Source organism: Desmodus rotundus, chromosome 2 (genome assembly GCF_022682495.2).
Source record: "Desmodus rotundus isolate HL8 chromosome 2, HLdesRot8A.1, whole genome shotgun sequence".
In the NCBI taxonomy this organism is placed as follows: domain Eukaryota; kingdom Metazoa; phylum Chordata; class Mammalia; order Chiroptera; family Phyllostomidae; genus Desmodus; species Desmodus rotundus.
The window spans coordinates 128,761,659-128,776,556 of NC_071388.1; the positions used below are offsets into that span (position 1 = coordinate 128,761,659).

At 39.4% G+C, this 14,898-nt stretch overlaps 1 protein-coding gene across 3 annotated transcripts in view; it reads left to right on the forward strand.

Moving 5' to 3' along the window:
• THSD7B (thrombospondin type 1 domain containing 7B) overlaps window positions 1–14,898 on the forward strand; it is an 865,484-nt gene that overhangs the window by 829,958 nt on the left and 20,628 nt on the right. For all 3 annotated transcript variants that reach the window (XM_024569693.3, XM_045203176.2, XM_053918625.1), the window contains 4 exons: window positions 6,760–6,905; window positions 13,130–13,289; window positions 14,370–14,543; window positions 14,643–14,738. In XM_024569693.3, coding sequence (XP_024425461.2) covers window positions 6,760–6,905; window positions 13,130–13,289; window positions 14,370–14,543; window positions 14,643–14,738 — 576 coding nt within the window. The remainder of the gene's footprint in view (window positions 1–6,759; window positions 6,906–13,129; window positions 13,290–14,369; window positions 14,544–14,642; window positions 14,739–14,898) is intronic.

Here is a 14,898-nt window from a genome sequence, read left to right on the forward strand (position 1 = left end):
CTTTATAAAAATTCTCAGAATTTATAGGTATATATAAAAATAGGCAGAGGCAATGGATTTCAGATTGGAACACAAAGTGGTGAGGGCTTTAGGAAGTCTCTCTAAATACTTCTTTCATAATCAGTAACTTTGCATACTATCTAGTCCATCCAATTGGACTATAGGCAGGGAGCCAATCTTATACTTAGAGGATGTGTGCCTATGATGGACAGAGGAGATCCAGGATTGCCAAAACCACTCTCTCTGACCTTCTCCTTTTCCATCCCATGGGTAGCATCTCATTTGGGGTACATAGGTATTTAAAGTGATTTATCATAAAATTTTGTTAGCTTTCAATGGGACTCACATTTGTTGTTGAGGTAAGAGGTTAGAACATATAAATTTGTTCTACCACAGAGGAGTCTGGAGTTCTTTATTTCCAAGAAAAACCAAAAGTGCCTAATCTTCTGCCCTAAAAATAACTATGCTACTCCTGTGACGCCGTGTTCTGTCTTGACCTTGAAAACTCTGTCTTGTTAGTTCCTTGTTTAGCTGACCTCAGTCCCCAATAGATGGTCATGGCTGGGACTAGTCTATTTTACTCTGAAAAGCCTATAAATCTGTACCTTGCCTACAATTGAGTGCACTTTAGGAGGAAAGGTATATGGGTTCCTGAAGCAATATTCAGATAAACCAAGAAAGCCATTTCTGGGGAAAACCCATGGACTATAGCTGCAAATGAGAACCATTACTGCATCTTCCATCTCTGTAGACATTGCCAAAGATACGTCTTTATGTTTCAGATCATAGCCACAGTTTTTCTCTCCTCTGTCCCCAATTTTTCTGTCCTCTGTTACATTAGAAAATAACCAAATCCATGTCTACTGGGGTGTATATTTAAAACAAACGTTGCACTTAAATTAACCTGGGATAAACATTCCAGATGATACTTAAGAGAATAAAAACTAGATATCCAGCATAAAGAACTGCATGAAATTAACTCAGCATTTTATTAAAAATAACCTAACTTTTCACTGCTTTCAGAAATTTATTCTGACAAGCACCCAAAAGCAAATGAGGAGTTATCACAGAGAAAGCTATTAGCATGAAACTTTTAATGACTTTTTACTAAAGGAAAATATAAAACCAATGAATGCACGTAGCACATTTATTGCAGAGGTCGATCTAAGTGCCCTTCTCAAAACTGTACAAGTGGCCTAACAATCGCAGCATAGACTCTGGTTCCTGACTTGGACCAAATGGGATTGACATCTGCGGAAAGCACGTGCTTTTGGAGTAAGACACATCTTTGCTCCAGTCCTTCTAGCTGTGTGATTTTGCAAATATTATTTAACTTTTATGAGCTTCATTTTACCACATAGGAAATGAGAATGAACTATGTAAGGTTAAATAGGTATGTTCTTCTTTGCTCTATTAGTAATGTATTCCCTTCCCCATTCTCCTCTACGTACTTACTTTTACATTGTTTGCCTGGGTCATATTGAAATTGTCCAGAGCTATCAAAATGATAATTTTCAGGTAATTCAACTGATCATGTATCAGGGCCACAAAAGAACCACTGTTTAAAACACAGTACTGTAAAGGTGCATGGCTGCTGGCCACTTGGATCAGAAAGTACAGTCAGAACAGGAAACCATGTACTTTGACTTAATTTCCTTTTATGAGTGTATAAACTGACAAGTTCTTCACAAACTTTCGGGAGGGGTGGGTTATTGTTTAAAATTTCCCACATCCTGTGTTCCCTGAGGCCTCAGAGTAGAGTCTGACCACAGTTCAATAGGAATGTGACCTAGGCCAATATGCTTTATACCTACATGCAGGTTTAAACTTCTGGTCTCTCTTCGAATTTTGAGTGGTGTTTGTGTGTCTTACACTAATATGCCCCATTGCCTGTTTCTGTAATTGGAGGGCTTACCAGGCAGTCCCTTTTCCTTCTTTGCAAGTATTGTAATTATTGTTAATTTAAGAGTAGGCCTAATGCCACTGTTGATTATAATGAGTTTCAACTATTTCCCAAGGAGAGAAAAAGGCTCAGAGAGAATTGCTAGCAAACTTACCCTATCATAATTTGGGTTTTTAATAAGTGGAAACATATTTTGTAGAAAGTGTTTTCTCTCTTTTATATAGCCTGAGGAGCAGATGAATAGTCAATTTCTGCTTTACATCTCATTGGTATTGCTCATTAAGCAGATTGTCTATATCTATTATTGAATTCAGGTTCCAAATAGATTCCTAGACCCATATATTATGCTTTTATTGAAAAACATAAACCCAAACAAGAAAAGTCCAGACAGTTTCTAAGAAAATCTCCCACCACCAGACTGGAAACCTACGGATATGCATGCCGGCAAACTTCACTCTTACTTTGAGGACAAAAGCAGTCCAGGCGGGGGCCTGGGGGGTTTGGTGGGTTGGGAACGGGCTGAATCTTTATGGATTTCATAGTTGTGTGCTTTTAGTGTGAATACAGGTAGCACACTTGATGTACCCCTTATAGGCTTGTTCTAGGAATTGATATGAAATAGTACTTGTTAAAATAAATGATTAACATGTCAAAAATTTTAACAAGTATCTACTATATTTTAGATATGCTATCAGGTGGTTTATATATGTTTTACTTATCCAGTCATTGAGAGGTAAGTGTGAGGAGTCCACATCGTCTCAGCATTCTTCACCTAAATCGCCATAATCGTGAGTCCCTGTGGGGAGTAAGACCCCTCAAAATATCAAATTATTCACTAAAGGCCTCACCCATTATAAAGCCATCCCCAGTCGACAAGCATCCTCCACTGACACACTTGTGCTGTCACCGCATCAGGGTATTTGCTGGCCAATCTTGAGTTGCAAACGGAGTACAAAAAAGAGAGATCTGTACACCAGAGATGAAAGGGGGCTCTTGAGAAAACTGATGAAAAGACTCAAAGGCAAAAGATGTTATAATCAAACTGCTCAAGCCAGTCATGAACCAATGGATCTTTTAAATATCAGTGGCTGATTTCTTCTTTGTCCGAATAATAAGTGCATAGTTGCAGTTATAATACGCATGGCAGTTGATATTAGAGCAAATAAACCCACTGCACACTCTTTAGTTCCAGAAAATGTCCCATTTAGACATTTTATTATCTATTTCAAGTAATTTAATCCCCATTTTAAATAGATTCACTTTTAAGTAGGGTTTTCCTCAGCATGATTTTCCTCAGTTTATAAGGACTATTGTATACTTAATTTTATTTTACAGAAGAGCAAATTTATGCTCAGAGGAGTTAAAATGCTTTCATGCACTCACAACATTTACTAGCTGTTAATTTGAGAAAACTGTTTTCAGTTAGGGAATTTTGGTGCCAAGCCCAGGTTTCTTTTCACCACACAGCCGTTATTTTTAGATTATCTTTTTTAAAATATTCTATATTGTATCATAATTTTAAGTATCTTTTTTTTTGGCAGTAACCTCCACTATTTCCCCCATCACATGCAAGTTCACTATTGCCAAAACAGTTCCGTCATGCTCCTGCCATTAGGGGTCCCTTTTAGAATAGTCATTGCTGAGATAGAGTTTGGCTGACTTTTCCATCCAGTCTGCTGTTTAGAATCCCAGGTAGTGTCGGATTACTATCATTGGAGATGGCAGGCCTCCTTGTCATACCGTCCACATTCCATGTAGCTAGATTTTATATTTAAAACTTTGAGACTTGAGAAAGAGTACCTAATTTGAGGGGTGCTTTCTCTGATTATTTAATTTATACAACCAAATATCCCTGACTTACAAAGAAAAAGACACACATTAAAGATGTCGAGTACCCCACAGAAATACCAGGGCTAGGAGTTACCTTTTAGACTCTTGTGCCTTTATTAGCAATTTTTTTCTTTTTTCTTTTATGTTTTATTGATTGTGCTATTACAGTTGTCCAAATTTTTTCTCCCCTTTATCCTCCTTCTGCCCTGCATCCCTCACCCTCCAGTATCCCCCACGCTTAGTTCATGTCCGTGGGTCATACATATAAGTTCTTTGGCTTCTCTGTTTCCTATACTATTCTTAACCTCCCCCTGTCTATTTTGTGCCTAACAATTATGATTCTTAACTGAACTTTAATATCAGGCAATTAAATATAACAACATACTGCAAAATTTAGGTTTGTTATAGGCTTTTTGGTTTTAAAAATATATTGCTGATAGTAATTGGCATTGTTTGGAAGTCTTTGTGATTGGATAGCAAAAGGTAGAGAAATCATATGACTATGCTTTCAGTGAGTGGTTTCAACACTACATTATTTCAAAAAGTAATAGCATCATTTTTTCCCTGTTGTGTCCATTAGGAAGGTTCCCTCCGCCCCTATGTCCAGGAGAGGATATCTATCACATTAGTGGAAATAAATAAAATATTTCTAAAATAATAGCTATCCACGTGCCATCAATTCAAGAACAAGCTTGGAGTTATTTGATTATAATGAAATAGAGCTTCTATAGTTATGATAAAGGCAATACTGAATTGTCATTATTCTTACAAAAACAGGTTTTAGGACAAAATGCAATTATAATGACATTAAGGTAATGGATATTTAGGTCAAGTAAATAAACATAAAGATTATTATAATACTGAAGAGTATATACACAAGAACTAACATCAAATCTTAGGCCAAATGTGTTCATATGGATGAGGTGATGTCTGACCTATCTGATTTGATCTGAGTGGTGATGCTGGGGAGAACATTTACCCAAACAGCCAACGATGCAGAATGGGTAGACCCTATTCTTCACCAAACCCATGTTATCTCTGACAAAATTTTACCATCACCCACAGTTTTTTTTTAAACATTTTTGGTACTATCCTTGCTGTCTTGACTGTACCTACCCAGCATCCTGACTAATATAGCTTCTGCTGGATCACAAGTTCCACAGTTTGAATTCTATTCTGCAACATAGGAGTTTTTTGACCTTAGAAAAGTGATTTAAACTCTCTGTGACTCAGTTCCCTCATCTATAGGGAATATAATAGAATTTCCCTCTAGGATTGTTATGAATATTGCCTAGTATGTGGTACCTGCTTAATAATTATACTGGTATTATTAAATTATTACATATTATCTGATACCAGATAATATCATGTAGATAATTTATGAATATATGAATTAAACAAATATTTAGTTAGTACTTAAAATATATGAAACACCACTTTAGGGACAGAAGCCCAAACTTCAAGGAATTTAGAATTCAGTGGTTAGAACTTCCTGGTTTTCTTCAAGGGTCTTCTCAGACAGCATTAGTTTACCACCAAATCTATGATAATATTCTGGTGGCCAATAAGATATCTAGTGCACTGAAAATGTGAGTCACCCCTGCTTGTCTCTAAATTTGAAAGCATCTAAGAATTGTCCCTACCCAGGGCCTGAATTCTACATAGAAGTGAAGTCATCACTAGCTTTCCAGTTCTGAAGATATAAATGTGGAATCTTTGGAATTGACTAAAAGACCTCACTTTTAATAGCTTTACCAACATTGTCTCATCCTACTCTTTCCCTGACTCTCTCTGTTCCAGACACACTGGCTTTCTGTCAGGTCCTTAAATGTGTTCTACTTCTTTTCATCTCATGACCTCCTCACGTGCTCTTTCTTCTGCACGCACGGACACACTCTGTATTATGTTTGGCTTACACTACTTATGATTTCTGCTTAAAGTTCAACTGCTCAAGGAAATGTTTCCTGATTCCAACCCAGAATGGGATGCATCCCTATCACATTCTCTAATAGGACCCTTGGTGTTTCCTTGAATGTTTTATCACAAATACAATTACATAATTAATCTGTAACAACAACGGGAGAACATTATATCCACAGATATAATAGTAATGAAACTGTATGTGCATAGTACCTTAGCAGTAAAAGAAGAGTAGCGAAAAGAGTGAGAGAGAGAGATATCAGGAGAGAGAAACACAGACACTTAAATTCCATCCACTATTCTACTTGATGAGCGTATGACCGAATGCCCCTGGGTATGGGTATGAGTTGACAGGAGGGCCCTGCTCTTTCCTCAGTTATTCTTATTAACCAGTTTTATTTCATTATGGAATACCAGAATTTGAACATGTTTTTTAAACAGCACGTCTCCTTCCCATAAGGCAACAACTTTATCTTGTGCTCAGTAGGAAAAAAAAATGTTTTAAACTCTAGGAAAATTAGCCGTGTTGAAATAATTGAGAAAAACAATTGGGCCCTTAGAGTAGAACCTTCCTAAGGGATTGTCTAGGGTATTTTGGATTGTGTGTAATTTTTAACTTATTTGCTAATGTATAGCCTAACAGATAAAGAAGATGCAACTGTATCTATTTTTAATATTTGTAATCCTGGCCTAAAATATAAGTTCTGTGATGGCTGAAGGTACACCTGGCAATTCCATTGCTGTATCCGTAGCACATAGCAGGATGCCTGGGTGATACTACAGCTTAACAAATACATATGCATTGAATGAATTAATATTCTGCTAATGTTTACAGGATCAGTTTATTAGGCAAAAATACACAGCTTGAACTTAGGAACACTGAAGAAGTAGAAGACAGAATTTTAGATCCTAAGCATCATGCAGACCTTAGATAACCTGTCTCTATAGAAACCTAAATTAAGATAGCAGGAAAATTGAAAGCTGGACATGACAAAGTTCAGTGTATTTTATTGAAGACTTGAGTATGGAAGGCAACATTTTGTCGTTTAATTCCCTTTCTAAGCCAAGTTCTACCTGAAAAGCTCACATCTTTCTTAACATTTTAGGTCGAATGAGCAGGACTCGATTTATCATGCTGCCAACCCAAGGGGAAGGACGGCCATGCCCCCCAGAGCTTACTCAGCAGAAAACCTGCCCAGTGACCCCCTGCTACAGCTGGGTCCTCAGCAACTGGTCTGCATGTAAATTGGAGGTAGGTCATGTAATGATGCTTAGAGAAATACCTCTTCATATGTCAAAAGCACTTGTCCGGGCAAACCCATGTGCTGATGGAATAAATTTCACAGCAGCAGGGGCCTGGCACAATGTATATTTATGCAATGGAGTACAGGGGGAAATTCAATAAGATGATTTAACCTCAAGCAGAGTAATACTGCTAGGAAAATACATAACTGTTCATTAGGCACCGGTTGTAATAAGTGGGGTCATAGGGACTGTCAATCTCCTTGGCACCCTCAAGAATTCTGTTATTTTCCTGGCTTGTTGGAAATTTCAAAATATTATTTAATTAGGCAAAGCCCTGATGCTAGAGAAATGCACAGGTTGCTTTAGACTGTATTTCTGTAAGAGGCACATTTAGGCTTAGACACAGTCTTGCATATGGGCAGAAAACCAAAAGCATATGAGAGTTATATTTTAACATTATTATACAAACCAAGGTTCCTATAATTTCCTCAATGATTACTTTTTTATTGGCCTGAAATATAAATGCCTAGAAACATCATCATATATCACATACCCAGAATTTTTGCTGGGTCAGCAAAGATCCTCCACTGCATTTTCTCCCTGGCTTCCTGTATAAGAAAATGCACATTGATTTTTTCTCCTATTTTCTTACTTTTCTAGTTTATCCTTCAGTTCATATTCCAAAGCTTATTTTAATTAGATAACAATCATTTTAATTGTGCATTAAGAAATCTGCAGAGTATTCTCATAAAGATGTTTGGCGCTCCTGTCAGATGACATTTTCATGCAGCATTTCTGTCTGGCAGGAGTTAAATGCCCATGGACTGTGATAAATCCCAGAGGAACAAAAATGTGCAGTACATTTCTTCAGTCTCCTTTATACAGAAAATAATGTAACCATGCTAAGTAATTCAATACTAAACTAATGGCTTTAAATACGGATTTTTTTTTTGTCTACTAGTCTAACATCTTCTTTCCTAAACCTTTAGCAGTTTCTAAATAAGGCTTTGGAATCACAATTAAGAAAATGAAAGGAATATTTTTTCTTATAATTGCAATAAAGGTTGACAGAGTAGAGAAAATAAGCTCAAACAATTCAGCAACCCATTGCAGGGGAAGGGAGGAAAAAGAAATTTAGGAAGAAGGGAGGGAGGGAGGAGGGAGGAGCAAGGGAGGGAGGGGGGACTGACACACTCCACTCTCCAGGTCTTAGCAGGCATGCAAGTGTTACATACAATACCTTACTAGTTCTTCCTACTTTCCATTCTGTCTTCTTGGGTTCAGGAGCCTTTCCTTCACCCCCCACCCAGGAACATGATGGAGAAATGCCAAGTGTAATGTTTCATTTTGTTGTTACCTATTGAGCTTTTGACAGAACCATAGGGACAAGTGGTGGGTTGAGAACATTCTGTAGCAGTGAGGTGAGAAATGTGGGGTTATGGCATCTTCTAGCAATAGCCAGACCTGGAGGCCCTAGAGACCATAAGAGCAAGTGTATACAGAAACTTCAGAGCTGCTCAGAATTCCAGATGAGGTTATTCCCACTAACTGATACATACAGTTCTTCCCTAAGAATTTGGGATGGAATTAAAGCTGTTCAAAGGTACTGTATTCAGGAACTCTTTGCTGCCTCATTATCCCACCTTGTAGATAAAGCCAGTCATTCAGAAGCAAGAAAGAATAAAGAAAGTAACACAAAGAAAAGCAGAGGCAAAAAGGAAAGGGAATCATGATGATATTGGATTTGACTTTGTCCTGAGTTCAAATTGCATTTCTGCTTTTCCAAAGCCTAATTGTGAACCCTTTGTGAGACAGAAAACACAGTATCTTTTTAGTGAGTTGCCATTTCTTAAATTCATATGTAAGCTGAGGTTTGGGAATTACTGATAAAAATACATGTGGACCTTTGCATGCAAGGGAAAAACACTGCTCTCGCAACTGCACTTCTGCTTCTCCTTGTCCTATCATATCCTAACCCACCAAATTCAGGCATATAACCTGCTCATTCACTGAGGGTGGTGATGATATTGAAGTGGCTGATTGCTATCAACAAGTGTCAAACCATAATAAGAGAAGTTTGCACAGAGCCCTGTTGATATGCCAAGTTTGCCCTTATATGACACGGAACAAGATGAGCAAAGGCGAGTGTTTATCCTCAGTCTTCACTTTTTTTTCCCCCTCATTCTTTCCAAGTTCCTCAGCGGATAACTTGTGTCCACACATATGTTGGTTCATCTGTTTTAGGAGCTCAGACTCTTGGAGATTAGCAGGCCTAATTTTGATCAATGGTCTGCCAGTTCTTAGCTCTGCAATTTTTACAAAGTTTCTAAATTCTCCAAGCCTCTTTTTAAATCCTATGTAATAGGGATAGCAATAGTACAAATTTTACTGGGGATTTTCGGTAGGCAGTAGAGAATTCTTTGTTGTTGTTGTTGTTCTATTACAGTTGTCCCATTTTCCTCCATTGCTCTCCCCTGCCACGCCCATCCCCCACTCCCACAGTCAATCCCCACCCTGTTGTCCACATCCATGTCCATGCATCATTTATACCTGTTCCTTGACTAGACCCTTCCCGTTCTTTCCCCCCTTGCCCCTCCCCTTTCCTTTCTACAATGCTTAGCATAGTACCTGGCAAAAAGAAGAGCTTATAAATTGTAATGGCTATTAAAATTTTAATTAAAACTATAATTATGATTATTAGCACCATCTGCCTAGCCACATCTGGTGATGCCAATTAAGAGTGTGCAAAGTCCGTTAATGATCTCGCCAGTGGAAAGTTTTACTGAGAGGATCCTTGGTGTTGACAATCTTGCTCTAAAAAGCCAGGTTCTGTTTTCAGACCCTCGTGTATAAAGTCTTGGGAGTGAGAGTGAGCAAATGTTTGCTTTATGAGTGAAATTATCATTCTGATTCATCTTCATATGTGGCTGCTGTCATCCAAGGTGTGAGAGATTAAGGTTGAATATGGATACAGACTAAGAGCATATTATAGTTTGTTTCGGTTTTTAAAGTGACCCCTGATGTAGACTTGTTTCCTACCATTTCCTTATACTCCATCTCCTGGAATGTCAAACAAAACTCGGGTCAATTACATGTTCTATTTCTGAGGTTCCAGATGGCAGTGTTTTCAAATTTCATACATGCTGCTGGGTCTTCAGATTTTACTCTCCAAGTACACAAAGTCTGATACTCTAAAACAAAATACACACCCTTTTGGGAACCGCCCTGCCTGGTTTCAGAAGCTGTAACCCCCCATGGCTAAGGCTAAGTCAGAGACCTTGGGACCATAAGCCACTAAGGAGACAAAGCTTATCTCCCTGGAAGGGGAGCTGCCTCTGCCCACTTTACTTTACCCTGCTTGGCCCTGAACCTGACCAGGTAGCCAATGATGGGTAAGATTCCTCAAGGGACTGACGACCTAAGACAGGCATTGTCACAAAGAGGCCCACAGGGAAGGACTTGGGGGGCTACAGAAAAAGGGGGTGATGGATCCTCACCCCTCAGCTTTGACAAAGCCTGTCAAAGCTTTGTCAAAAATGAAGAATGAGAGTCCTCATTCTGTCTGCAAGAAGTCTCCTAATCTCCTGCCTGCCTTACTTCCCCTGCCTGACTTAAGCCTGAAACAATGCCAGAGATGGGTGCAGCCCTGTGCTGGAAAGGGCGGGTTCCCTGGGGAGATCAGGCCTAAGAAAGAATACATAAAATCCTGTGAAACCTGCTTTGCTAATATCCTCAGTTTAAATGATAAGGGTCCAAGCCTGAAATGAGTTTGTTTCCCAAAGTCTTATAGCCCTTTAGCTAACTGACCCTGACTCAGAATAAGCCCTCAGAGTTCTTTGTATGTTATCTGTTGTTTGATCCTTACTGCCTGACAATGAGTGATGAGCTTTACCTGTATTCCTGTGCAAATTGAACCCAATAAAAGCCCATTGAGGAAAGGCTCTTGGCCCTTCTCCTTTGAGAGATTGGCCACCTTTGGTCCCCAAACAGATCAAGTCTTGGTAGACTTATTCTCATCTGTGGTGGCCGGGTGGGCGGGGGGGGGGGGGGGGGTCCTGCGGGCAGAGCCCCTCTACAACACCCTAGACGATTCTTAGATCCAGTATGTAGAATAATAAGTTATAAGAGAGAATCCTCCCCTAATATGAAATTTAACTTACAATAATTATTTTCTACTTTACGGAGTAAACATTTTCTGCAGCATTTGCTTTGAATGAACCTACTGTAAACTGATTTTAAACCTCCACTTATCTTCAAAATAAAAGTACTTAGATTCAAAATTAAGGTGCATTTTTTGCCAATTTCATAACAGCTGTAAAAATGATTAGAGCAATTATGGGGTATTGATAAATCAACTGTGAGAATTGCCATCTTGGATAAATGAATTATAATTCTTGCTAAAACATCTCTAGGAGAGGATGTGATGGTCCTGGTTTCTGTGCCTACTCGGATTCTGGAGGCTTTAAGTTCCTACAATTTGGACCTCCTCCAAGTTGCACCTTTTCTTTTTGCCAATGCGCCTTTGAATCCTGACTTCCTCACATAAAGAATTTTTCTCAGCACAGCCATTGTGTACCATCCTGCCCCTCCAGTGGTCCATCTACAAGCTGCCCTTGACACAAAGGCAGCCACTGTGCCTTGTGCCTTGACCTGGCTGCCACTGTGCCTTGACCCGGCTGGTGCCCAGCAGGTCCATCAGCCCCAATCACCTGTTCCATGTCCTGGAAAACTGTTCCAACTGCTTTAGCTGACCACCTGAAATATTTTTACTCCTGCCACTGCAAGAGCCACAGTAGCTCCAAGCCCGAGGCAATGCAGTTTGAGTCCAGTGGTGGAGAGGAATAAGGAGGTGAAATCCAGTGTCCTAGTGCAGAGAACAATTACCATACTGTTACCTAATAATGGATTGGTGTGTTATAGCACATAGTGTTCCTGGCTGCAGGAACAGAGATGCAAAGGCTTGCACACTTCTTCTCTCCCCTCTCCCTCTCATGCTCACCCTCACCCTTCAACCATACCAGCAGTAGTCAGAAAAGCTCTAGCTCTTCCACCAACTTCTGGACTTAATGGAAACTGAGTAGCACACCTTGGAAGCACAGAACAGTTAATACTCCCTGGGATGATGGTTGGTCAATGAGAAGTGGATCCAAGGAGGAGCTGGCACTTATATGCCTCTCCCTTCCTCCTCGGCCCCTCGTGGATGGTACTGAGGCACAGTGATACCACGTGGCCTGTCTGAAAGATGTTAGGTGACCAAGAAAGCAACTGTGTTAACTTCGAAGTTGAGGCCACCTTAGTAACACCACCTTCTATCTGCTTTCCTTCTGTTCCTGATTCATTTCTTTTACCCTTGATCTTGCAAGGAGGGAGTTTACCTCCCTATGGGAAAAGCTTGCCTGAGGCTCTGTTTTTTAAGGTATTTGTGCAAAAAGAGAGCTATCATCTGAAGTTATCAAAATAGCCAATGGACTTCTTTTTGAAGTATGAACAAACACCTGGCTAAAACTGAAGAAAGAACACTCGTTTTATGAACATCTGGCCAAAATGTGGAGTAGGAAACCTTACATCAAACAAATGCTTAGGCCAGGTGACCAGTAAGACCCCTTCAATTCTAAGCCTCTGTTTCTGAGAGACACTGTACATGTTTTTTTCTAATTGCCAAGAATAATCTGAGTGGTCTTTGTAAATATCTTCAAAGAACATTATTCATCACAAAACGCATGCTTGGAAATCAACTCACAGCAATAGAGAAAATCAGTATTGCACCGGAAACCCCAGCCTAATCCATATGAGAAAGCGCTGAGTTCCCCCTGGGGGAAAACAAGCAAAGTGAGAAAGAAATGTATGCCCTGTGGCTGTGCATGTTCTTTAGGGAGAGTGATTATAGTTTAGGCCATTTTATCACATACTCCTAGACAAATTACACATTGTTTTTTCCTTTTCAGTCAATTCTGGCTGAGTTCCAAAATGAATGGTCATATTCTGAGAACAGAAATTTCATGGCATAAATTTGCATTTTTCTTCAGCTTCTCTATTAACTCTTGAAAAATTGCTTAGTGATACTTTATTGTTAATAGTTGAAAGGTAACTCCCAAGAGGAGGAGCCTGCTGAAATATACAGCTAGGAGGGTTTGCCTTTTTTTTTTTTTTTTTAAACAAGAGGTAGCGGGAGCCAAAGCTCTAAGATACTAATTACTTGGGTAATTCTGACAGTATCCTTTCCTCTCACAGGGTGGAGACTGTGGGGAAGGAGTCCAGATCCGCAGCCTTTCCTGTGTGGTCCACAATGGTTCAGGCTCTGCTTCTGCTATACGTGTAGACGACACAAGGTGTAAAGAAACACCCCTTCAGGATGCCATCCTGAAGCAGCTGTGTTCTGTGCCTTGCCCAGGTATGCAATTTTAAACAATTGGGAGTGCCTTCCATGGTGATCTTACTTACTTACTTACTTACTTACTTACTTACTTACTTACTTACTTATTTATCTTTTTTTGAAGCTCTATCTCATCAAAATTGAACTTTTAAACTAACTTTAACTCATTTTAATTGTGGTTATAACTTTGGAATGTACACATAGCTTCAGTGGAGGCAGTGTAGGCCAGAGGAAAAGGAAACACTGGACGTGGAAATTTAAGAGCTAAGTTAGAATCCTGTCTCTCACTTCTCTGGTGGTTTACCTGGAGCATAGAAAATGCGTTAATAATACCTGACCTGACAGCACCTAGCACACTGGCCTGCACTCAGAAAGTGTTGACTGAATCCGTGAATGGATGAACCTCTGGGGATGGCATGTTTGGGACAAGTAAGGCTGTCTGTTCGTGAAAGCACTCTGTTATGTCCTATGTAATTGTGAAGGTCATTAACAGTTACATAAAGTGTATAAGTTTATTTTAATTCTAATAACTTACAGTATATGGCATAAGTTTAAGGTGGCTTAATATATTTTATAGTATGACATGTAAAATACATGTGCATGTATATAAACATATACATACATGTGTACGTATATACACAGAAGTGTGTGTATATTTAGTTTATTAAATTCAACATTCTTTAAGCTCGAAGTTATTCACTTCAATGACCAACTTATTCTCTTTATATTGTTTCTCTGAACATCAAGTTTATGTTATGCTGCCTCTTGAAAACTTACTTTAATCTTTACATTTTCCTTTTTAAAATGTTTATTATCACTGGCAGACACATAGTGTTCTCTAAATATGACTATGATTTGAAGCAAAGTAATGCCAGTCTAGTTCTGGCACTCTCTTCCTAACCTCTATTGAATCATAAAGTAATTAATCATCCTTAGTACTTTCTAATTGGGAAGTTGGTCAAGGCACAGCTGTGGTACCTGAACCCACCCACCACTGCTGCCACCACCACGAATCTCACTGTGAACCTGTTCGTGTAAATGTTGTCAAGTGTCAGCTTCCGTGTTGTTTCCCCTGCTTTGCACCGCACCATCGCCCAGGAGACTGCCACTTAACGGAATGGTCAGCGTGGAGCCCGTGTGAATTAACCTGCATCGATGGCAGAAGCTTCGAGACAACGGGCCGCCAATCTAGGTCAAGGACATTTATAATTCAGTCTTTGGAAAACCAAGACAGCTGCCCCCAGCAGGTTCTAGAAACACGTCCTTGTACAGGTACCAAGAGCACTTTTCAATTCTCAGCTGTGATTGATGAAGCTTATTCTTTTCTTATGTCAGGTATAATAGCACTGCTGTTATTTTATTTGCTTGCAGGAGGCAAATGTTACCACTACACGTGGAAAGCTAGTCTTTGGAACAATAATGAGCGGACTGTATGGTGCCAGCGTTCAGATGGCATTAATGTCACAGGTATTTCTACCTAAGGTCCATGTGGGTACTTCCAAAAGTTGCTGAGTGTTACTGTTTGTGAGGAGAATTAGCTTACAGATTATAAGAATGGAAAGACTGGACAGATGACCTTAGATGATCTTCTTGTCAAATTGCCACTAGGCCTTTGCATCTCAGAAAG